The sequence below is a fragment of the Nilaparvata lugens genome, chromosome 4 (assembly GCF_014356525.2).
Source record: "Nilaparvata lugens isolate BPH chromosome 4, ASM1435652v1, whole genome shotgun sequence".
NCBI lineage: Eukaryota > Metazoa > Arthropoda > Insecta > Hemiptera > Delphacidae > Nilaparvata > Nilaparvata lugens.
Genome location: NC_052507.1, coordinates 59,527,998 through 59,553,282, shown reverse-complemented (window position 1 = coordinate 59,553,282; position 25,285 = coordinate 59,527,998). Strand labels below are relative to the sequence as shown.

The window sequence follows — 25,285 nt, the reverse complement described above, 5'->3', positions numbered from 1 at the left end:
TGTACGCATCTTTAGGCCTACATAAACACAACATGCAAGTTCACAACTCAAAATGATAAGTTACTCACATCATGGTCTACTTTTAATTTAATTCGATTCGTCGATCCTTCTTTGAAGCAAACATTTTGGTGACAGAGTCGTAGAATTTTGCTTCTGTCATCAAATTCTTGAAATACTGTTTTTCAATACACAGGGAAACTAGTCCATTGAGTCGATTTTGATGGTTGAATTCCTAGTGTTTTTTTATGCGTTTAAGAGCCGAAAAGGTGCGTTCGGCAGAAGCACTTTGTAGCTGGGATAGTGAGCACTAGATGAATTAGTCTGCTTTTTCAATAAAAAAAAGTAAATTCGTATGGCTTTTGTTGGTGGGGAGTCCCTTGCGGGAAGGTCCCACCGCCTGAATATATAATTTAAGCCGTCAATGGGCCTTACGACTGTCATACTTCAGCCGGGAACGACAGTTTAACGTGCCCATCCGATAACACGGGAGTGATCTGGTTAAAAAACTTTTGGTTATGAGAGGGATTGAACCCGGGATCTCTGTGCAGCTACGCAAGCACTAGATCACGGATCACTCCTGCTTTTTCAATGAATGTCCCTGTTAAATAATTGTCCACTAAATAGTCATTCAATTTAGAAATGCAGTTAATGAAGGAAGAAGAGGAGTAAATCACGACAACTCAGCCTCCAAACTATTTACATTGAAATATTGCCCGTGTCCGTATGGAGACTTCATTAGGTCTTGCAGAAAGCAGAAACATTGTTTGCAAGTCAATCGATTGGATCAAATATCGATTATTTCGTTTCGATAATCCATGTGGTTGAGGAGCTACTTACGAAGGACCTTATTAAAATCATTCATATACGAGTAGTTCCTTCCGCGTCCACTTAGCATGCAGCGCAGCGCTAGTGTCGAATTGTAGGAATAGATTAGACTTCCTACAACGCTACAAGCCTTCTTATGTTGCAAAACCTTACTGCTCCGTATCTTTCAATTCCGTATTTTCTATAATATTTTGATAGGTATTCGCATGCTCCTATAACCTATAGATACACTATGAAGACATTATTATTATTCTGTATCAAAGTGTAGGAACTTCCTCACTTCCTACATGGAGGAATCGCCCTAGCCATGTTCGAAAGAAGCAGAGCTCAGAAACAGAGCGCTCACGAAGTTACCCGAGTGTGGAATTTTTCCAACCTGACCTTCATGCACTAGGAGTGTGGCGCGACGCGGCGTGATGCTGTTCCGACCCCGAAAAATCCAGAAACTTTTTGAGCTGCGCGCCGTGCCGCGCTCCTAGTGCATGGAGGTACACTTGATAACATGTATTTAATTCCAGGTCGGAAATTCTCCGCGCCGCTCCACTGTCCTAGTGCACGCTCTACTTAAAAGTTTTTAAAAGAATATTTATGGGTTCCGGATGGAGCATTACATATTACAGCGTCGCACGCCCGCTTACGCTCTGCTGACGCATGTCAGCCGCAACTTTCTTCAAGTCACGGCGGGCAAGCCGCGTTTCATTCTCCACTTCAAAAACCTAAGACACCTAAAAATGGTAATAGAGAAATATTGTGATTTCAGATTCGGATTAAGCCTCCAAATTAATCAAATACCTTGCGGCTCTCAAAAATAATCAAAATTGAAGAATTTTTTGGTTCTATTGGATGTTAAGCCATTTTATATGTTGTACAGTAGGGCCTACTTGGGTTCTAGTTGGATAGTTGGAATGCGCGGACCTTAAGCGCACCGCGCCACCGTTCATGCAAATAATAAATGTTAATTTTTAAATGATGAAAATGAACTTCTAAACCACTCTCATTTCTTTGTCAGTACAAGGGATAGGAGTGGAAACGTTTCATATTTACCTCTCTAGATAATAGTCCCAAAAAGGCTTCAAAAAAGAAATATCGTGTTCACACTCAATAGGTACTAAAACTGCTACAAGAGTCGTCGGGAGATGAATTGAATTGTGTAATTATATAATTCAATTTCTTCATTCGTCGTTAAAAATTGAGGCTTCAGAAGAAAAAAAAATTTGGGTAGAAGCTGTAACCCCCTCCTACTAGAACTAGTAGCTAGTGGTAGATAGGTATAGGTACTGTAGTGCTGGGGATTTTCAAAACCTAGTTTCGAGGATTCATTGCCTGGACTATGTAGCCTATGTGAATCCAAAGTTTTCGAGTAGAGTTGATCTCATTTTCAAGTCGATAATGTTCATTAGTTTCCATACACACTATCTGAAAAGAATGGTTGATGTTGCTGATAGGCGTTGTCATGGTAACGGATATTGTTTACATCGCATAGCTATTGAACTACGGGAGGGAGCAGCCTGGCCGTCCTATGGTCATGCCTTTGTGGAACATGAAACATTGTTCACTGTATTTCAGGATAATCCAATACTGAATTGAATAGAAGGCCTGCTATATTCAATTAGATAATTTGTATCCTTATCATCCTGCCTGCAAAACTGAGATATGGTAAGAATTTATATAGTAATATTATCGGTTTGGTTATTGATACAGATTTATTTCAATTATTTAATTCTTATTGAAAATTGTAAAGGATTTATGTAATTATTATTTTCAATGTAGATCACTCAATAGTACTCTTTAGATAAGTAGCCCTATGAATAAAAAATATTTTGTATTGATTCCTTTCAAATTCATAACTTATAGCTTACCGTATTTTTTCAGTCGATTTAGCCTACACCTTGCTATATTGGTAGCTCGGCTGAATTATTGTTGTTTATAGTTCACAGGTGGGGAGTCTTATTTCTTTTATGTTTGTCAAACTAATTGTTGACTGAGATACCAGGTGTGAAAACATAGTAGTTGGCTTAATCAAAGCCACAATCTCTTTTGTCTCTATTGTGTTTTATCATTATTAGGGAGAAGCCACTGTTATTATTATTATCATTAATGTACTATTTCTATGTTTTTTTTATATAATGTAAAACTTGACTCCTCCAGTCAAACCTTCTGTAGAAGGTTTTGGAGAATTTATATTTCGTCTGGTTTATAATTTTTTGAAATTTTCCACTGAAAAGGAATTTTTCTTATATTCTGTTATTCTTGCTTTTTTTATTATTCTTCATTTGTTTTGTTTGTAAGATTTTTTTATAAGTGTATTTTTCATTTTTGTTTGTTATATTTTCTATAATGAACTCCCTTCTTCTGGGGGTACCAGGACGAAGGAAAAAAGGAAAAATAATTATTATTATTAGTTATTTTTTCACTTGCACCATCTTATCAGTTCTACTATAAATTAGATTTTTAAATGTCCTTGAACTACATATTATGATCCTTTACATAAAATTGAAATAAAAGGGTACTGCATTAGTTACCGGTACTGTACTACATTTAAATAGCCTGCTACTATTATGTATACTTATAAAAATCAATGAATTTATTTTTTCAGCCTCATGGAAATCAATCAATGATATATATTTTATTGATTTGATATATTCCTCCTCATCTATCAAAAAATTAATTGAAACAAAACAATAGATTAAAGATATATTATGCAGAAGCAAATTAATAAAACTGTCTACTCCAGAGCCGCATCTACACCAAAGTTATTAACAAAATGTTTATTTCTCCGTGCTTATAGATTCTATTAGATTGAACATAACTTATCATACACAAGATGAGCATATGTGTTTGTCAAGCTCCGTTCAATCTAATAGAATCTGTAAGGACGGAAAAATAAACATTTTTTTAATAACTTTGGTGTAAGCGCAACTTAAAACTTACTTCTGAAATTAGATTCGCTGGAAAAAATAATCTTTCGCAAGTCAAAATAAATTTATCCTTCTTCATTTGAAAAAACACTCATCATTGAAATAATTGGGACAAAGGAGCAGATTTTGATTCATGTTCGTCCCAAATTCAGATAAAATGAAAAACAAAATTGTCTAAAAATATGGTTGAAAAGAGTGACTAAAGAGCATAATTTTTTATTTTATTTCCTTTTTAATTCTATATTCTATTTAGTCTACACACAGGCCACATCATTGCCCATGTAGGCTCATTCCATGATGTATTATATAAACACCCAATTTATTATTTCAACCCAATTACTATATTATTTTAACCCAAATATTATAATTTATTATATTATTCATCATTGTGAATTTGCACTCAAGCCGTATAACGCAATATTGAAATTTTTCACTATTACTTCGAAAATATATCTATAAATCAATGGTTATGATAATTCAAAGTTGTTTTCATCTTATATCCCCATATCACTCCAGTTTTTCCAATACTATGGATTAGTATAGTATTACAGTTCAATCCAATAGATCAAAACCCTTTGTTATTTGATTGAATTGAAATATTTATAAGATACGGTACATTGATAAAACATGCAACTAGTGGCGTATCCAGGGGGGGATATGGGGATGTACCTCCCCCCCAATGGAACCTGATTTTTTTTTGTGCATGGATCAGCCACATCTAATGCCATAATTTCGTTAGATTGTACTATGTAAGTGGATGAATATATGAGGGATGAGAGAATAGCACTGCAATGGTAATAATAATGAGTTATTTTCTTATAGACAGTGAGTGGTCTAGTGCGTAGGGACTGGATAATAGGGGATAGAGAAACTTCAGATAGCACTTCAAAGTTCACTTTTTACCATCTACTATTATAAAGAAGTTTAATATAGCTTGTATTGCTCTTAGTTGATTGTAGTTTGATTAGTTTTATGCATAACCTTGACCAAAGCTCCAACAGCTTCTTCTATAGAGTATCACCGAAAATTTTACAGTTATGATGAACTGGCTTCGATTTGGTGTGATTTTACGCAATTTTCACATGGAAACAAACATTCCATTCAAGTTTTTTTGGTGATCAGTAGGCCACTTATTATTTCGATTTTGCCTTGAAAATTTAATAGGGTTCTTGATTGAATAACAAATAGAATGGAACGGGTTTCCATCATGGACAGGAGGGACACATGGACACATCTCGCTTTTTGAAAAAAATCAAGTTAAAACGAAGCCTATAAAGTTGGTTGAAATTGTGCTTTATTGGAGCCAGAATTTAAGCATTCTAGTTTGTTATCAACAATTGAGTAGTCCTTCTGTAAAATCACTACTTTTTTTAACAATTGAATTACTATTAAATTCTACTCCATTCCATTCTATTTGTTATTTAATCAAAAACCCTATGAAATTTTCAAGGCAAAATCAAAATAATAAGTGGCCTACTGATCACCAAAAAAACTTGAATGGAATGTTCGTTTTCATGTGGAAATTGCGTGAAATTGCACCAAATTAAAGGTATATTTTCAAAATTTTCCGGGGGACGACCCCCGGACCACCTTTGGCACCCCCCGGTGTCACCCTCAAAGTTTAAGTGCTTCCTACTCTAATGCTATTATCCTCCCCAAAATTTTTTCTGGCTACGCCACTGCATGCAACGTGCAAACCTCTCTGGTTTTGATGGAAACAAAATATTGAAAATAAGAAGCTTATTTGAATGGAAAAGGCTTTTTTGAGAATATAACTATGAGAGAAATATATTCATAACATGTATTTGTTGAGGATAAATAGCTTATCTAAATGGAGAACGAATTTTTTTTAATGAAGGTTTCCTCTGTTTCTCAGCCGCCGAAAAAGAAAGGAGGCAAAGGCGCAAAAGGCGTGAGAGGCAGTGGCGGGATCATAGATGGCGTCTCGACGACCGAGATGTCACGCGAACAGCTGGAGGCGTTTGCGACGCGCATCCGAGAGGAGCTGGAGAGAGAGAGGGAGGAGCGCAACTTCTTCCAGCTGGAGAGAGATAAGCTGAGGATCTACTGGGAGATCACTCGCCAGCAGTTGGAGGAGAATAGGGCTGCTTTGCGGTCAGTCACATCAGAGACAAGAATAATATAGTTTATCCTTCATCTTACTTATCCTTCATCTATGGTCACATACACTTTTAAGTGTTATCTTTTTTCATCGGTAGCATTCTTGAATGCTGTCTGTTTAGACTCAATCTAACTCAACCAGTGCTAGTTTAGATGTGATGTATAGTTTAAATGTAAAAGCTCTATATAGCTTTTAGAAAGAATCTAGTGAGATCAGAGACAACTGATACAAGTGATACAATTGATACTATTGCTAAAAACAATATAGAACATGCAACTTAGTACCCTAATTATTTAAAACTTCAACATATTTCAACGACTAGTTTCGGCCTACTTTGGCCATTTCCAAATATAATTGGAATAGTAACTAAATTCAACTATAAATTAGAATATTAAATAGGTATTACTTACTATAGAAAAATATATTCTATAGAAGGATTCACTTTCACTGCTGCTGCATTGATGGAATAAAGTAAGCATATTTATGTTATTCATGAGGAATGCTTTACAAAATGAATCTTACCATAGAAAAGAGATAGTGCAATATAGTAGACTATCAGTTCATAAAATAACTTCACTTGTATGGGCTACTTTACTAAAATTAATAAAAACATATTGTACTCTTTTTATTAAAACTAGTCGTTAAAATATTTTGTTTTTAAGTTTTAAAATGTTTAAATAAAAGGGTACATAATGTTTTATATCGTTCTAATTAATTTTAATAAAGTGGCCCTTACAAGTGAGAACTGATTTTATGAACTGATACTATATTGCACTATCTCTTTTCTATGGTAAGATTCATTTTGCAAAGCATTTCTCATGCATAACATCAATGCTTTACTTATTCCATCAATGCAGCAGCAGTTTAAAGTGAATCCTTCTGTAGAATATATTTTAGTGTTTTTGTTCCAATCCTCATTATGCTCTATATGTTTCAGTTCTTTAATACTACTGTATTATGTAATTTAATTACAGTATTTCTGTGGTTAGATTTTGATGAGTACCGGTAACAGCTTGAAAAAGACAGGATTTTTGTTCCTATGGATCAATTTTAATAGCCTATAAAAATATTTCATAAGCTGAATGAACTTTTTCTTTGAAAAAGTACTCACATGATAAATATGAATATGGATACCATCACCACTCACTGACTTCTTTCTTGTAGTGCAAATTGAATTGGAATCGAATTTATTACTTTTACACCCTCAATTCCTCACTTTTATACCCTCTACCTGCCTATCAAATGGGAAACCATAGTTGACTAGGTATTTTTCCTCCTTTCTTCCTCCTTAGCACACCCCACCGTGGAGCCTGTTTTTCACGGTGGGGTGTACCGTGGAGCCTGTTTTTAGTATTTTATTGAAAATTTTATTTTTGATTGTGTTGTGTGCTCTTTTGTATTTTGATTCATTTTGTATATATTGTGTTGAATTGAATAAAGTTATTGATTGATTATTATTATTGATTTGAAAAAGTAAAGTACTCAATTCTAACCAATAATATAGAACAGTTTTTCCATTCAAATATTTTACAGTAACATCGATGGAAATAACTGTCAGAGGTATTCTTAATATACCATTGATTTACGGTGTGAAAGATCAATAATTTTTTTTTCTGCATTAAATTAAGATAACTGTGTCATCTTTGTTTTATTATTCATTTGAGGGCTCATGAACTATAGTGATTTTAATTAGTCTAATATTAATATGGTTTCTGTTTGATGATCCTACAAGAAATAATTAATTGAGTGATTCACTATCCTGTTCCAGAAATAAGAATAGAGCCATAGAAGAAGCTGAGGAAAATCACCAGGAAGAGATCAAGATTTTGAAGCAAAAAGTGAAGCATTTGATGTATGAACACCATAGCAACTTGTCTGAGCTCAAAGTAAGATATAAATAATATTCAAGTGAAATTTATAGTTTACTACCACTTTGCCAGTTTACTACCTAATATCGGGGACCGATCTTCGATTTTCGAGGATCTTGATTATTTTGAAGAAATAAACGATGAAGTGATCAACAACAGTCAACAACTTTGTGCAGCATTGAGTTCTTGTGATTTGAGCATCTTCTGTCTCAATATAAGGAGTATCAGAAGAAATTTTGATGAGCTGATGATTCAATTGTGCGACATTAATTTTTCTTTTGATGTTATTATTCTAACCGAATGCTGGATTAGGACTGAATTTGTACTCCAGTCCATTCGAGGATATGATGTATTTTCCACCATAAACAACCCATTACAAAATGATGGTGTAGTTGTTTATGTTAAAGATAGTATAAATGTACAATGTGTTGAGCTACATATTAACCAGGCAAATGTCCTACATATTCGGTTGGATGCAGCAGACAAAAAGTGGAACATCCTTGCAATATACAGATCACCGTCCTTCAATGATATTACAGATTTCCTGAGTGACTTGGAATCGATCCTGAATGAATTAAGAGGGCAACAAGTCATATGTGCCGGAGACATGAATATTAACACCCTTCAAATTCGTCCACATCATCAATTGAATGACTACTGCGATCTTCTAAGCGAGCATGGGCTCAGACTCTGCATTAAACAAGCAACCAGAACTACAACAGAAACTGCTTCTTGCATAGATCACATTGCTACCAACTCCAGAGATAATCTTTTTCCAATCATTTATGAATCAACAATAACTGACCACTTCACCACAATTCTAGGAGTGCAACATATTTCGAGAAATAGTGCAAATGAAACTGGAACACATGAAATAAACGAGAAAATAGACATTAATAGCTTGAAGAATGAACTACTGAATGAGGAGTGGATTCATGTTTTAGAAGATAATAATCCAGATACATCTTATGACACCTTCTTATCAACTCTGAGACAACATATACAAAATAATATCAAGCAGCATCGGCGGCAGAAGAAGTACAAACCCATCAAACCATGGATCACAAGAGGTATAGTAGCAGCAATAAGAACCAGAAATCTTCTCAACAAAAGAAGAAAGGAAGACCCAAACAACATTAACTTAACCAACTTCTATCGTCGGTATAGGAATACACTCACAGCTTTAATTCATGAAACAAAGGACCAATACTATAGAGAGAAATTGTATGAAGCTGGAAAGGATAATAAAAAAATGTGGAAAGTAATCAAAGATGCTACTGACTCTAAATCAAAAACAAAAATGAAATTTAATGCTATTAAAATAGATGATAGGATTTTCAATCTAAAGGAAAATCCAGAAACTGTGCTCAACCACATGAATAACTTTTTCACAAATGTAGGTGAAGAAATGGCGGAGACAATAATAGATTCCTTAAGAAAACCACTAGACCAATCATATCCCAATATAAACCTGTTACAAGAACTCTACACTCCATCTACTTTCACCCAGTAACTGAAGATGAGCTTCTTGAAGCTATTAGTAGTTTGCGAAATGACAGTGCTCCAGGACTTGATGGAATCAATAATAGAACATTGAAGTCGATAAAAAATGTAATTGTAAAACCATTAATTCACATATTTAATTTAAGTCTGTCAAAAGGAATTTTTCCAAAAGCTATGGAAGAGACATGTGTTAGACCATTACATAAAGGAGGCGACAAAACAAATGCCACCAATTACAGGCCTATTTCACTTATAAGCAATATTTCTAAGATTTTGGAAAAACTGGTAAAGAAACGTCTTGTGAATTACATGGAAAAAAACAACTTACTATCTAGGAATCAATTTGGTTTTCGTGAGGGGAGGAGTACAGAAGATGCGGTATTAGAATTGTCAAATTTTGTCACAGATAAGCTAGAAAATAACAAAAATGTGCAGCAGTGTTCCTGGACCTAGCAAAAGCTTTTGACACTGTTAATCACAGTTTGCTGCTGAAGAAATTAGAAGCCATGGGAATTAGAGGAGTTCCTCTAGCATGGTTTAGATCATACCTCTGTGACCGGCGTCAAAAATTCAAAGTTGAAGACATCTCAGTTCAGAGGGAACGATGAAGTTTGGGATTCCCCAAGGAACAGTTCTTGGGCCAATTCTGTATTTGGCATATGCAAATGAGCTATGTTCAATTAAGATAAGAGGAAGAGTAATAGCTTTTGCTGATGATACGTGTATACTATTTGAAGGAAACACCTGGGAGGAAGTTTTTAATCTGGCACAGGAAGAATTGATCAAAGTCGATAAATGGTTAAGAGAAAATTTGCTTACAGTAAATGCAACAAAAACGAAATTTTTAGCCTTTTCTCTGACAGAACGGACGAGACCACCGGATTCTTCAATAATCCTGCATCACTGTGGAAACACCAACAACCCGTGTGATTGCCCTTCAATTCAACAAGTCAATGAAATAAATATTTAGGAACAATAGTGGACAACAAATTCAAATGGGACAAGCACATTAATCTATCAATTACCCGGATCAGGAAGCTTCTCTACAATTCTATCAACTCCGTAAAATCCTCAACTATGAGACATTAAAAACTGTTTATTTTTCTTTAGTGCAATCAATTTTAAGATACGTCATAATTATCTGGGGAGCTACGAATTTTACACATGTTGAACCTCTCTATAAACTTCAAAAACGAATACTAAAAATAATAGGCTTCAAGGAGAATCAATTCCCCACGAACATTCTTTTCAAGGACAGTAAAGTACTGAGTGTAAGACAACTCTACATCCAGGCTATCATCACGCGAATGAGGAGAAACAACGAACACATAAGACTGGCAGATCATAACCATCAAACAAGGCAGAGAAACACGTTTTCAATAGTACCAAGGATGAACACTACATTTGGGCAAAGAAACTACACATATTTGGGACCAAAAATTTATAATTCAATACCAAGTTACATTAGGGAAGAATTCAATAGACACAGGTTCAAGAAAAGTTTATTTTCCTGGTTGGTTGATATTGGAGTGGAAAATTGTGAAAATTTAGTTAGACTGTAAATATTGAAACTATTTATTCTTCATTCCACTCTTTACTGTTTTTCATTTTTCTAAAAATAACCTTTCTTATTATTATCCTTAATAGAACATTAATATTTATTTACTAATTCCATAATTTTGTTTGTTTGTATTATACATTTTTACTAATTTTATTATAAAAAACTTTAATCCCATATCAGTGAATGAAGTTTGTAAATAGTAATTATTACACGCAATAAGCAACTAATTACTTATACCCCAACACATATAATATATAGTGGGGTGTATATTTATTCATTGAAATTATCATTTATTCATTGTTGAAACACCGCTGATTTATGTAGTTATATTACAATACTATATTATCAATATTCTAATGTTGCATTCAATCTTCATTGTAATTAATAAGTTTCATAATATGTGAAATTTGCTGCATAATTGGCTGTTGTACTGTAATTTATTGTAGATTCGTGTATGAACCAGAATGTATTGTAACTTACTTGAATAAAAGTATTTTTCTGATCTTCGCTCTGGAGTAAAAAGCAAAAACATTTATTACGAAAGAAGAAATTATAATAGCATTCTTATTCAAAACTTGTCGTTCAACTGTAATGTTTTGTATTGTTTTTATTAATCTTAATAAAGTAGCCCATAGAAGTGAAGTGATTGAAAACAATATGAAACATTATAGTACCCTTTTCATTTAACACATTTTCAAATTTAAAATATTTCAACGACTAGTTTTGAATAAAAAGGGTACTTCATGTTGTATATTGTTTTTATTGATTTTGATATAGTAGCTCTGGAGTGATTCTATGAATTAATACTATTATGCTTTCTCTTTTCTATGGTAGGATTCATTTTGCAAAGCATTCCTCATGAATAGCATCAATACTTTCCTTTATTCCATCAATGCAGCAGCAGCTTGAAGTGAATCCTTCTTTAGAATATATTTTAGTGTCTCCGTTTCAATCCTCAAAATGTTCTATACTTTTCAGTTTTTCAATACTACTGTATTTTTAATTCATTACGGTATTTCTGTGGTTATATTTCGTTGTGTAACAGCTTGGAAAAGACAGGATTTTTGTTCCCTTTTCAATTTTTACTTGTCCATTCAGAAAATATCTCAGATTTTCATAAGCTGAATGAGATTTTTCTTTGAGTAACAGCTTGGAAAAGACAGGATTTTTGTTCCCTTTTCAATTTTTACTAGTCTATTCAGAAAATATCTCAGATTTTCATAAGCTGAATGAGATTTTTCTTTGAATAAATGAAAAAAATCCTCGTATGATAAATATAAATATGGATACACTCGCCTATCACCACTCACTGACTTCTTCCTTGTGGTGCAAATTAATTTCTTACTTTTACACCCTTCATTCCTTATTTTTATACCCTCTATACCTGCCTATTACATGGGAAATCATAGTTGACTAGGTATTTTTCATTCTTTCTCTTTCACCATAAAGCCTGTTTTTTGTATTTTATTGAAAATTATATTTTTGATTGTGTTGTTTGTCCTTTAGTATTCTGATTTATTTTATGTATCTTGTGTTAAATTGAATAAAATTATTGATTGCATTATTATTAATAAAAGAAAAATACTCAATTCCAACCAATTATATAAAGCAGTTACACATTTTTCTATTTAAATATTCAACAGTTTAACATCGATTGAAATAACTGTCAAAGGGATTCTTGATACCATTGATTTACAGTGTGAAAGATTAATAATTTCATTATTTTTCCTGCATAGAATCACGATTACTGTGTCATCTTTCATAGTTTATTTATTTCTGGACTGAAAAGTGGACTCAAATCAATTCAAGTGGATAGCATAACCTATAATTTTTATTCATTCATAATTCTACCTTCATTGTATTATCATTCATCCCATCATCATTACCTAGGCTTAAAATACTTCTAGAAAGTCACCTTTGTGAAATAATAAATAAATAGGAATAAAATAAATAGGTACATTATTTATTTAAGGGCTCATGAACTATAGCGATTATAATTAATATATTATTATATATGGTTTATGTTTGATGATCCCACAAGACATAATCGAGTGATTCAATATCCTGTTCCAGAAATAAGAATAGAGCCATAGAAGAGGCTGAGGAAAATCACCAGGAAGAGATCAAGATTCTGAAGCAAAAAGTGAAGCATTTGATGTATGAGCATCATAGCAACTTGTCTGAGCTCAAAGTAAGATATAAATAATAATCATGTAAAATTAACATAATAGTTCAACCAGTTTACTACCTATTCATATTATTACCACTTCTTGAGAATTTTTTTCTCTCTATAAGATTAATAAATGCTATCTATTAAAAAATGAGTAATCTTTTTAAAATATATATTTAGGGAGGCTTCTCTTCTGAACCACCACCTCTGCAAGAAACTCTTCTATCTCAAATTATATATTATCTGAGTATTCCCATTAAAAATCATTGACTCCCACAGTAGGGTAACGTGATACAATTAAGCTACTCTAACTTTCTAGTTCGAAGCATCTCATTCAATAAATACTATAACATCTCAAATATTTATAAATTCAGCTTTCTATCTGAATATTTTATTGTGCTATCAAAATCTATTAATGACACGATATTATTTTAAATTGATTGCATAAGCTTTCTCAAAAGAATTTATCATTCACAAGAACTATCTATATCTCAATCACAATTACAAGATTTGTTTCTCACAGTATAATAATGTAGCCTATCTACACTCATAAAATCAAAATGTGGAATAATTTTCCAATAAGTTTCTTAAATATCTATAAAATTTTTCACAGGCTGAGCAAATGGTAACGTTGAAGTTGGCTGAAGAAGCGCACTGTGAACAAGAAGTAGAACATCTTGAAGACAAGAAATCGTTGAAAAGCCAGTTGTCTGAATTAAAATTGGCTCACAATGAAGAATTGAAAGACCTCAGATTGGTAAGATTCACTTCACTGCAATGATGATTGACTACTCTATTTGATTTTTTATTCTAATTTTCGATGTTGATTATCTATTCTTAAACAGAGAGGCGCAGTGGAACGACCTTTTGTCACATGTAGACCTACCTATATGTGATAAGCGTACCATGATTAAATCTTCCTATAGATAATTCTGATTTTATGAATACCGTCTCATTTTGCATTCTGTCTTGACTCCTTCTAGTATGCTTCTTTTTTTGTTCAAACATACATATTTTGTAAATTCCAATCTCCAAAAATTCAAGACATGTCTTGATTAAATTTCATTTTAATTTATGTTGCTTATTCATATTCAATTTCGTTATTAGATCCAACACAACTGAGACCTCAGCTCATTGTATAATTGAATCAGCTAATTCAAAAACCAATATTGTGTTTTCTTTTCATTTTCTGCTTGTTTTTATTGTTATAATTTGAATGAATCAACATTAAAAATTCAATGTATTGGTATCGGTATTGGAAATTGTCATCATCAAAGTACAATGAAAAATATAAATATGTTGACGATAATCTAAGTTGCTTATCCAAATAGTCTAAACTCGTTATTGATATCCAAAGCCTATATGCGATATCTACTTTTTTTTTTTGGTCTAATTCATTTTCCTCTACAAACACATTTATTTCTCTATCCTCTACTGAATTATATTTACTTTTGAATTGTAGGAATTGACATTTCTTACTATTTATTGTTAATTGCCTTTGCTTCAAGAATTGGACAATTGACTGTACTCCAGTAAAAGCATTTATTTCTAGACTATCTAATAAATAATTGTTAAAGATAAGCGATGTGTCATCAGCAAACAACAGAGCTCTGTGATCTTTTAACTCTTTTGGTAATTGGTTCACATACAACAGAAACAGTAAGGGACCCAGAATTGAGCCTTGAGGTACTCCAGCCTGGACCTCCAGTTTTTGAGATTTAATTTTTACTATTTCATTCCCATCCACCTTGGTAAGCTCAACACACTGGTTCTACCTATGAGATATGATTCAAACCATTTTAGTTCTATACCATTCACACCTACAGTTTTTAGTATTTCCAATAATATTCTATGGTTCACACAATCAAAAGCTTTGGATAAATCAAGAAATATTGCGGCTGCCTTCTCACCTGAATCTATTATATCTATTAGTCTTTCAACAGGGATACTATTGCAGTCTTAGTAGATTTCCCTTTCTGGAACCCATGCTGTTATCACATATGAAATTAATTTCTTCCAGGTGCATCAATAGCCTATTTAAAACTACTCTTTCAAAAATTTTACTTATTACATTTAGAATACTAATGGGTCTATAATTTTCAACTCTTTCAGAATCACCGCTCTTGAAAATTGGCAAAATTTTTCCTTGTTTCAGATCATCAGGGAAAATACCCTGCTCTAGTGAAGTATTAAGGAGATGCAATAAAGGGTCCAGTAATTCATTTTCACATTCTTTTAAAATTTTGCTTGAGACCCCATCCAATCCTACTGTTTTTTTGTTATTCAATTTTTTATTATTCTTGACAACTCATCTCTTGATAATGGATGAAATTCAAATACCTTTTCAATTGGCTCAGCATTTAATGTAGTTGTATTACAAGTATTAGTGTTCAGTGACTTTTGGAGATTATATGCAACCTGTTGATAATACTTATTGAAAAAGTTACAAATGTCTATACTATCATCCATATAATTTCCATGTTCATCGATTATCCTAGGGACATTAGTAACTGTATCTTTTTGAGCTGCTCTCCTATTTCTATTAATTACCTCCCAAACAGCAGAGTTAAAATTGGTACTAGTTGTTAATATTTCAGCTGTTTTCTTACACTTAGCTTTCCTCACTTCTTTTGCATAGTTTTTCTTTAGAAATTTGTATTTGACTTCACTCGGAACATCCCTCACTAATTTAAATTCCTCATAAGCTTCCCTAACAATATTTCTTTGAGTAAGAATACCTTCATCTTCAGTTATCCATACATCTACTTTGTTCAATTTACTTTTTACTTTGACTTTTTTTATTGGACAGCATACACTAATGTGAAATCTTAGAGTATCAATGAATTGCTTATATTTGTAATTTAGGTTACAACTGTTATAAACACTACTCCAATTTTCTTGAAGCAGTTCCTGCTTCAAACAATTCATATTTCCTAGCTCATATTGCTGAATTTCTTTCACAAAAGTTTTTTTTCTGCTTGGATTCTGGCCCTGCAACTTAACATCTAAAATTTGATAGTTATGATCTGATAGATCTGAGCTACCTAACCTGACATTACAACCTTCTATATTTGTGAGGATATTATCAATAATTGTCTGTGAAGTTCGAGTTACTCTTGTATATTCGTGGACCTTAATTTCTAAATTATTCATATTAATAATATCTCTAATATCCTCTGTCATTTTATCCTGCCTGGCAAAATCGGTATTGAAATCTCCTTCTACTATAACATTTGTGAAACGAGCGGTTGTAATTTCCAAAAGTGTATGGAGCAGCTCACAAAATTTTTGCCAGTCTCCATTTGGTGACCTATAGATACCTAACACTGCTACCTCAAATCGACGATCATCAATTTTTAACCTTTTAAAACCTTTTCTACTAGTGGATGTGATCACGTATATGTGATATTTTATCTCTGTTAATTATAGATATGGTAAAGGTTAACTTGATTATTATAGTCTGGAAAATTTGAGAAGACTCATTCGAAATTGGTACCTACATTCCTCACTGTAGCCAACGGTAATATTCCTACAAGCACTTCAATTATTTTCTATGAATACGCAACAATATACCAATTTATAGAGAAATATGCTATTCCACATTATATTATGCTCTTTCATCACATTTTTGCATTGAATTCGAATGGTATTCATGTTTCTTATTCTTTCACAAACAGTCAATTTTATCCGTGGGAAGTACATGTCGTCTAAAGAAAAGAGATATTTTATGGTATTTAAAAGTGTATTGACAGATCATATAGAGATAAACATTTTATTTTAATTTTAAATAATTTATTATAATTATTTGTAGCTGGCTATAACTCGCATTATTGATGATTGTTCTATGATTTTCCATCAGAAACATAACGAGGAAATCAACGAGATCCGTATTGATTTTGCACATCAAATCGACACATTAGAAATGAAATCAGAAGAACGGTTGACAGCCTGCAGGAACCAGTTGACGTTGAATAAGAAACTGGAACTGTCCGAATTGGAAGAACGAAAAAACCGTCAAATTGATCAACTGGTTGCTAATCACCAGGAGGCTTTCAAGGAGCTAAAATCCTACTACAGTGATATCACACTTAATAATTTGTCCCTTATCACAACACTCAAGGTGAGAAATAAATTTGATGTCATGAAATATTCCCGTTCTCAACTGGGACTACTCTTTTTTTGCTTAGTTCTTACTTTATTTTTGTAGATGTTCAATGTAATAACGCTCTTGATATTCGCTCTCAATTTTACAACAAATTATCGCATTTAAACAAAAAAAATGTGTAAGTATTGCATGAGTTAGCACAAAAAAATTACACCTTAAAAGCCAAGAGCTATGATATAATTTGTATAATATCAAGATTTGGGATATTACTATTTCAAAATATGAGGATGAATAATGAAATTTTATTATAAGAACAATTCACTTGAGTGGGCTACTATTTTACCTTTTTGAGTCGTTGTAATATTCAAATAATAGAGGGTACTACAAGTTTTCACATTGTTCTTATTAATTATTTGAAATTTTATTCTATTACAAAGTTGGTTACAAACAATTCAAGTCTTCCTAGTCCATCAATATGTAGGTATTTAATAATATATATAATACATTGAAAGTTGTCTCTCAAACTGAACCCAATTTATATAATGTTATCCTGCACTAATTTCAAATTCTTGATAATTATATAAAAATGAATATTTGTTTAACGAATTATATTTTGTTTACGTTTATGTTTATACTATGAACTTTCCACTATGTTGTTCTTTTTCTTTTTTGAAAGTGTATGCTAATTTATTGTTTGAAGTGTTTGCTAATCTTTTTGTTTCTATAGTTACTTTTTTTCTAGTTTTATCAAATTGGAGTGCTTACTGGATGCTCGTTGCTAGCGCACAAACTTTGTTTTGCTTGCAACGCCAATATTATATATTTTATTATTATTTAGTTTCAATAAAAGCTTTTGTATTTTTGTTAGTAAATTTCCAATGTATGAAACTGAATTTTGTTTTCCATGTTTTGTGAATTATTTATATGCATTTGGCAATAAATTTGAATTTGATATAGGCCTATATATATTTTTTTTGATTTGACAATATATATAATGTTTTTCTTGCATGAAATTAACAATGTCTTGAAATATATTCTGCGTAGGTCAAGTTCTATTATTATTTCTATCCCGTTGCTTCAGTTTCAGAATTTTCTTTCCATATTTCTCTGACATACTTTGTTTTCAATAAAGGTATTCTATAACGTTCAACCTACTCTATAACGTGTAAATAATATAGCAATTATAAACATGTATATTCATATTACCTGCTGGTATATTTGATTACCTCAATTACGGTATAGAAAATTATGATGAATTGAATCCTCTATCCTCAGGAGCAAATGTCAGACATGAAAAAGACTGAAGATAAAATGGAGAAAAGGCTGCATGAGTTGACTGCAGAAAACAAACGATTAATTCAGCCATTGCAAGTGGCAAGAGACCAAGTGGCAGATCTGCAACATCAGCTACAATCATATGAGAAGGATAAGATGTCACTTGTCGTAAGTTACAGATTGCAATATCTGGGCTAACAACACAAATGAACACTTTATATGATTTTTTCAAATACATGCACACGTACACCTATAAATATAATTTATACTGTTTTTCGAAATCTCAGCTCATATTATATTTCATTCACCCAAAAAAATAAAACCAATACAATAAATGCAATAATAGAAATACAGTAGTTGAACAAGAACAAGAATACAACAGGAAGTTTATAGTCATCATTATTATATTATATTCTACCCATTTTATCTCAAATTATTTTTTTCCAATCTGTTGTTTTTTTCTGTGAGAAATACTTAGTTTGAACCCTATTTATTTAGTTTATCAATTGCAAATTTGTATGATGAGTAATGCGTGTGGGATGGTATGGTAATGTTATTAGTAATATTGAGGTAAGTTATTGTAAACTGTACCTCGCAGGGTATTCATAGATTGAGGTCTTGAGATTGAAGAAAGTGAATAATTTTTTCGAAACTGAATGAGTTCAAATTCGTATTCATTCTTTTCAGAATTGTAAACGCCAGCTTGCATCTGTTACAAAACAATTCCAGGATCTCACTGCAGAGCATGACGTTCTCGAACTTGCTATGGAAAAGGTAATGCGAAGAAAAATCATTTAAATAATTATTTATCATGATTTTTTGCTCCAATTATCCAAGAGAAATACCGGTATCTTGATATCGAATAATGCAGTCTCTGTCGCATTTTTAGTACTATAACCATCTGGTGCAATAATATTATTGGATCAGAATTCAAATAGGATTGGAATTTGTTAGCTTAGATCAAAATTTAGTGATTTTATAATTATAATTGATGAATGAATTGATTTTATAAAACCGATGATTTTTATCAAATAGGTGAAGAAAGAAAGAGATGAGCTGCACGACAGATTTGTGTCAGCAGTCCTAGAGTTGCAACAAAAGGCTGGCTTGAAAAATGTGTTGCTAGAGAAGAAATTGTCATCACTGGAAGAAACGTTGGAAAAGAGAGAAGTGCAATTGGCTGAGGCCATGTCTGCTGCTAACCTGGATTCGAAAGCTATGAGGCCAATAAATACCAAACTTGAGGTAAGTAACTTATCTTCTAATATTTTTTCAAGAATCATTCTGAAAATTTATTCATAATATTTTTTTGTAATTGGACAAATAATGTTATTTGATATTCAAATAATATACCTGAAGGATACAAATTGATGAATTAAATTTAAATCATATGCCTATGAAGACCATACTAAAGGATAAATCATCAAATCATACAGCAGCAATATTATTGTATTGGTTGTAATATTCCCCTAAACTATATATACATATAGCCTATATATATATATATATATATATATATATATATATATATATATACAGGGTGTTTCAGAAGTAGTGTCGAGAATTTTAGGGTATTGTACCTGGATGCTAGGAGACTACAAATGTCATATTTGAAGTGTCCAAAACTCAGCGGTTATCCTTATAGCTGCCATTTTGTTTTTTTCACTTAAAAATTTTTATCTCAAGAACGAAATGTTGTATTGATCTGAAATTTGGCATGAATATTTATGCTATAAAGACTCAACTATAAAAAATAGAAAAAAAATTTTTCGTTGAAATTTTTCAAAATGGCGGCCATTTTAAATTTTTGATGGCGAATATCTCGAAAACCGTCCATTTTACAGAAAATTTACGAGATAAGAAAGTTAGCAAATTTCTTCACGATTCCAATGATACCTAATTTATTAAGATTGGTCGAAGAATAACAGAGAAATTAATTTTTTTCGTACTGCATGCATGACCACTTTTCACCATTTAAAGATCAATATTAATTTTTTAATTCCAGATGTATTTAAGATGAAGCTTTGAAACTCGGTATGGCTCCATATGGGCAAACAGATGATTTTACAATGGTTTTCAGATGATAATGTTTGTCTTGTAAAAGTATTGTTGTTTCATTAAAAGTAAAGAACCAGATGTAGTGCTTCCTATTTCTTAGTCTCACGTTTCCTAGGTCTTATTTCTATCTTAAATTTCCAGTTTCAATATTTTCTTACGTTGCTTCTACACAAATATTTAATTATTGTAATGGAATTTAGTTCGCTGGAGTACACCGATATTCACTTCATGTATGGAGCAGCTCTTGGCAATGCGACCGAAGCAAGAAGAATGTATGCAGCTGCATTTCCAAACCGCCGTCTCCCTTCTGACAAGGTGTTCACAAGAACTCACAATCGGCTAAGAGAAGTTGGTTCATTTGAACAGAACAGGGTAATTGCTGGTAGGCCTCGAGCAGTTCGAAATGTTGCTTTTGAAGAGGAAGTATTGCAGAAATTCGATTTCAATCCTAGAACGAGTACGAGAGCAGTTGCAAAGCAAATCAATTCAAGTGCTTCTTCTGTGTGGCGTGTACTAAACAAGGAAAGACTTCACCCCTTCCGCTTTCAAAAAGTTCACTCATTGGTTGAACGCGACTATGAGCCAAGAGTAAACTGTGCCCGTTGGTTTCTTCAGCAAGACATTATCCAACCAAATTTTCTAGAAAATGTGTTATTTACCGATGAGTCCAGCTTTACAAGAGAAGGAATCTTCAACTCTCGCAACAGTCACGTCTGGGCCTTAGACAATCCTCATGAGGTCAAAGTGCGTGGTTATCAGCATAGATTTTCGCTGAATGTTTGGACGGGTATCTTAGGTAATCGCGTGATTGGACCATACATTCTTCCTAATCGTCTGAATTCTCCCACGTACATTACTTTTTTAAGAGACATACTACCAGAACTTTTGTAAGATGTGCCTCTTGCAAACAGATATAATATTTGGTTTCAACATGATGGTGCCCCTGCTCATTTCGGAAATGTTGTTACGGACTTTCTGAACATGACCTATCGTCAGCGGTGGATTGGGCGGGGTGGACCAGTACCGTGGCCCGCACGTTCACCTGACCTCAACCCTTTAGATTTTTTTTTTCTGGGGCCATATGAAAGACCTTGTTTACAGCACGCCAGTAGAAAACGAAGAAGACCTTGTGGCAAGAGTGGTTGCTGCAGCAGGTGCCATTCAAGATGATGAAAATGCTTTTATAGCAGTTCGACGGTCCATGATTGAAAGGTGCAGACTGTGTAATCAAGTTGAAGGACGGCATTTTGAACAATTGCTGCATTAGTATCAGTGAACCGATTTGAGTGAAATTAATATTTTTCAATGTAAAATAAAATTTGGAGGAAAGTTATTCTTGTTTCTATCCCGTTGCTTCAGTTTCAGAATTTTCTTTCCATATTTCTCTGACATACTTTGTTTTCAATAAAGGTATTCTATAACGTTCAACCTACTCTATAACGTGTAAATAATATAGCAATTATAAACATGTATATTCATATTACCTGCTGGTATATTTGATTACTTCAATTACGGTATAGAAAATTATGATGAATTGAATCCTCTATCCTCAGGAGCAAATGTCAGACATGAAAAAGACTGAAGATAAAATGGAGAAAAGGCTGCATGAGTTGACTGCAGAAAACAAACGATTAATTCAGCCATTGCAAGTGGCAAGAGACCAAGTGGCAGATCTGCAACATCAGCTACAATCATATGAGAAGGATAAGATGTCACTTGTCGTAAGTTACAGATTGCAATATCTGGGCTAACAACACAAATGAACACTTTATATGATTTTTTCAAATACACGCACACGTACACCTATGAATATAATTTATACTGTTTTTCGAAATCTTAGCTCATATTATATTTCATTCACCCAAAAAAATAAAACCAATACAATAAATGCAATAATAGAAATACAGTAGTTGAACAAGAACAAGAATACAACAGGAAGTTTATTGTTATCATTATATATTATATTCTACCCATTTTATCTTAGATTATTTTTTTCCAATCTGTTGTTTTTTTTCTGTGAGAAATACTTAGTTTGAACCCTATTTATTTAGTTTATCAATTGCAAATTTGTATGATGAGTAATGTGTGTGGGATGGTATGGTAATGTTATTAGTAATATTGAGGTAAGTTATTGTACACTGTCCCTCGCAGGGTATTCATAGATTAAGGTCTTGAGGTTGAAGAAAGTGAATAGTTTTTCGAAACTGAAGGAGTTTAAATTCGAATTTATTCTTTTCAGAATTGTAAACGCCAGCTTGCATCTGTTACAAAACAATTCCAGGATCTCACTGCAGAGCATGACGTTCTCGAACTTGCTATGGAAAAGGTAATGCGAAGAAATATAATTTAAATTATTTATCATGATTTTGTGCACCAATTATCTAAGAGTAATACCGGTACCTTGATATCGAATAATGCAGTCTCTGTCGCATTTTTAGTACTATAACCATCTAGTGCAATAATATTATTGGATCAGAATTCGAATAGGATTTGAATTTGTTGGCTAAGATCAAAATTGAGTCTTAATTATAATTGATAAATGAATTGATTTTATAAAACCGATGGCTTTCTATCAAACAGGTGAAGAAAGAAAGAGATGAGCTGCACGACAGATTTGTGTCAGCAGTCCTAGAGTTGCAACAAAAGGCTGGCTTGAAAAATGTGTTGCTTGAAAAGAAATTGTCATCACTGGAAGAAACGTTGGAAAAGAGAGAAGTGCAATTGGCTGAGGCCATGTCTGCTGCTAACCTGGATTCGAAAGCTATGAGGCCAATAAATACCAAACTTGAGGTAAGTAACTTATCTTTCAATATTTTTTCAAGAATCACTCTGAAATGATAATATTTTTCTAATTCAAAATAACTAATTTAAATAACTAATTCATAGTATTTTATTGTAATTGAACAAATAATGTTATTTGATATTCAAATATTATATCTGAAGTGTACAAATTGATGAAATAAAATTTAAAAGGCAATATTTTTTATCATATGCCTATGAAAGCTATACAACAGAAGGAATCATTAAATCATACAGCAGCAGCAATATTACAGCAGCAGTATTGGGTTGTAATATTACTCTAAATTATATATATATATAAATGATGTCACATATCCACATCCTTTATAACATTTTCTCTTTCCTGTTCAGGGCTACTTGTAATAACTTATATATTCAAATAAAAATCTTAGTACCCTTTTTTGAATTATTTTATCACAACATGTTTCAACATTCATGCCATTTTCAAGTCAAAAATGACTGTTGAAACATGCTGTGATAAAATAATTCAAAAAAGGGTACTGAGATTTTTATTTCTATTTATGTAACATTCTTATTCATATAACATTAACGTGTTGCATGCTATATTTATGAAAATTGATGTAACAAATTATCAAATTATTAAGACATGAACATGTCTATTGATAGTAACGAATGATAGTCATGTTATTTTGCTCCTATACTAAAATACTAGGTAAAACTATCAACTCTTTGCATTTCATAAACAAACGTATTATTCTTTACCGTAGTAATTGATTTTATCCTCGATTTAAAGATTTCCACTCTTATTATTAAACAAAAATCCAAAGTTAAATGCTGTAATTTTGGATTTTAATTCAATAATATTCATCCATCGATTAGCATCGATATAACATTTCATATGTTATCGTATATTATGCGTGAAAATGTTTTATTGTATTTTTATATTACCCAATTTGAATTTTTCCAATATAATATGTTTGAAAACATTGTAAACGTGCAGTAAAATAAATAGAATAAATTTGAATAAATTCATTTATCATTTCTCATCGATTTCCATCTGTAGATTATCACTCCATATTCTTCATATTTGAAATAGTTACTGCATATTGTAACCTAGCTACATTTGGACTGTTGTATAAATTAGAATTGGAACCGTTTTGGGCTTATAAGCCTGTGGTACTTTTCTGTAAGTTGTGTAATTCTGAATGATTGAATAAATTAATTAAATTAATATTCATTTATGATTATGGACTTCCTGATTTTTGATATTATAAGCTGAAATATTCATAATGTGAATAGTTGACAAATGACTAGATTTTATTTTATTATTCTCCATTTCACAGGAGCTCCTGAATGTGAAAAACAAACAATTGAAACAAATGGAACTGGAGCTTGCCAAAGTGTGTAAAGCTCATGATGACATTTTGCACGCTTATGAATCGAAAATGGGAGATTTCGGTTTGACCAAAGATCAATTCGCTCATAGACGATTTGGTGACATAAGTGCCAGAAGAAAACAAGATAGTGGTGATCAAGTGGTTGATGGTGCTTTGTGACGTCATGATTAGTGAGATTTTTTTATGTATGGGTACTTTTGAAACTATTGGTATTCTAGTATTGAGTGTGGAAAGTCATAATCCATAATTTCATCTTCTACAACCAAACAATATAGTTGTATAATTTTTCTTGACCACTTGTAATAGGCCTAGTTCATAACTGGGCGATGAGATCATCAATTAATTATATTATATAACTCCTACTCGGAGACTCAAAGAATATAATTATATTAAAAACAATCCACCATAAAGAATAAAGTTTTTAAAGTATGTGCTTATAGTATATAATATTGTAATCATCACTTCAAAGTACCGGTATATTAAGACTTGAGTGTATTATGTAATGCATTTACTTCAAAAATCTTATAAAATGTATATTGTGTTAAGCCAATGGAATCATCTGAAGTTATAGTTGCCGGTTTTGCTGCTAGATGCCAGGAGTGTTCTGTTTTTCATTGTAAGCAAACCACCCCTAAAAGTTACGCACCACGAGATGGTCCCTAACTGCCATTGAAACAATGAGAACCTGGACCATCTCGTGGTGTGATACCTGTATCAACTGAT

At 32.4% G+C, this 25,285-nt stretch overlaps 1 protein-coding gene across 1 annotated transcript; it reads left to right on the top strand.

Annotated features, from left to right (window-relative positions):
* Nucleotides 1-2,289: 2,289 nt before the first annotated feature.
* Nucleotides 2,290-24,990, top strand: LOC111056491 (dynein regulatory complex subunit 4-like). Its single transcript, XM_039427043.1, has 12 exons — nucleotides 2,290-2,481; nucleotides 5,620-5,858; nucleotides 7,634-7,751; nucleotides 13,581-13,724; nucleotides 16,827-17,087; nucleotides 18,348-18,515; nucleotides 19,035-19,121; nucleotides 19,383-19,592; nucleotides 21,959-22,126; nucleotides 22,645-22,731; nucleotides 22,986-23,195; nucleotides 24,509-24,990. Exons 1-12 carry the CDS (start codon nucleotides 2,479-2,481, stop codon nucleotides 24,719-24,721), a joined length of 1,908 nt encoding a protein of 635 aa, XP_039282977.1. The 5' UTR covers nucleotides 2,290-2,478; the 3' UTR covers nucleotides 24,722-24,990.
* Nucleotides 24,991-25,285: the final 295 nt, after the last annotated feature.

Bases quoted from the DNA above. Each gene is read 5' to 3' on its own strand.
- LOC111056491 (XM_039427043.1), top strand. The intron at 7,752-13,580 runs GTAAGATATAAA...AATTTTTCACAG, and splicing joins GCAACTTGTCTGAGCTCAAA to GCTGAGCAAATGGTAACGTT. The intron at 18,516-19,034 runs GTAAGTTACAGA...CATTCTTTTCAG, and splicing joins AGGATAAGATGTCACTTGTC to AATTGTAAACGCCAGCTTGC.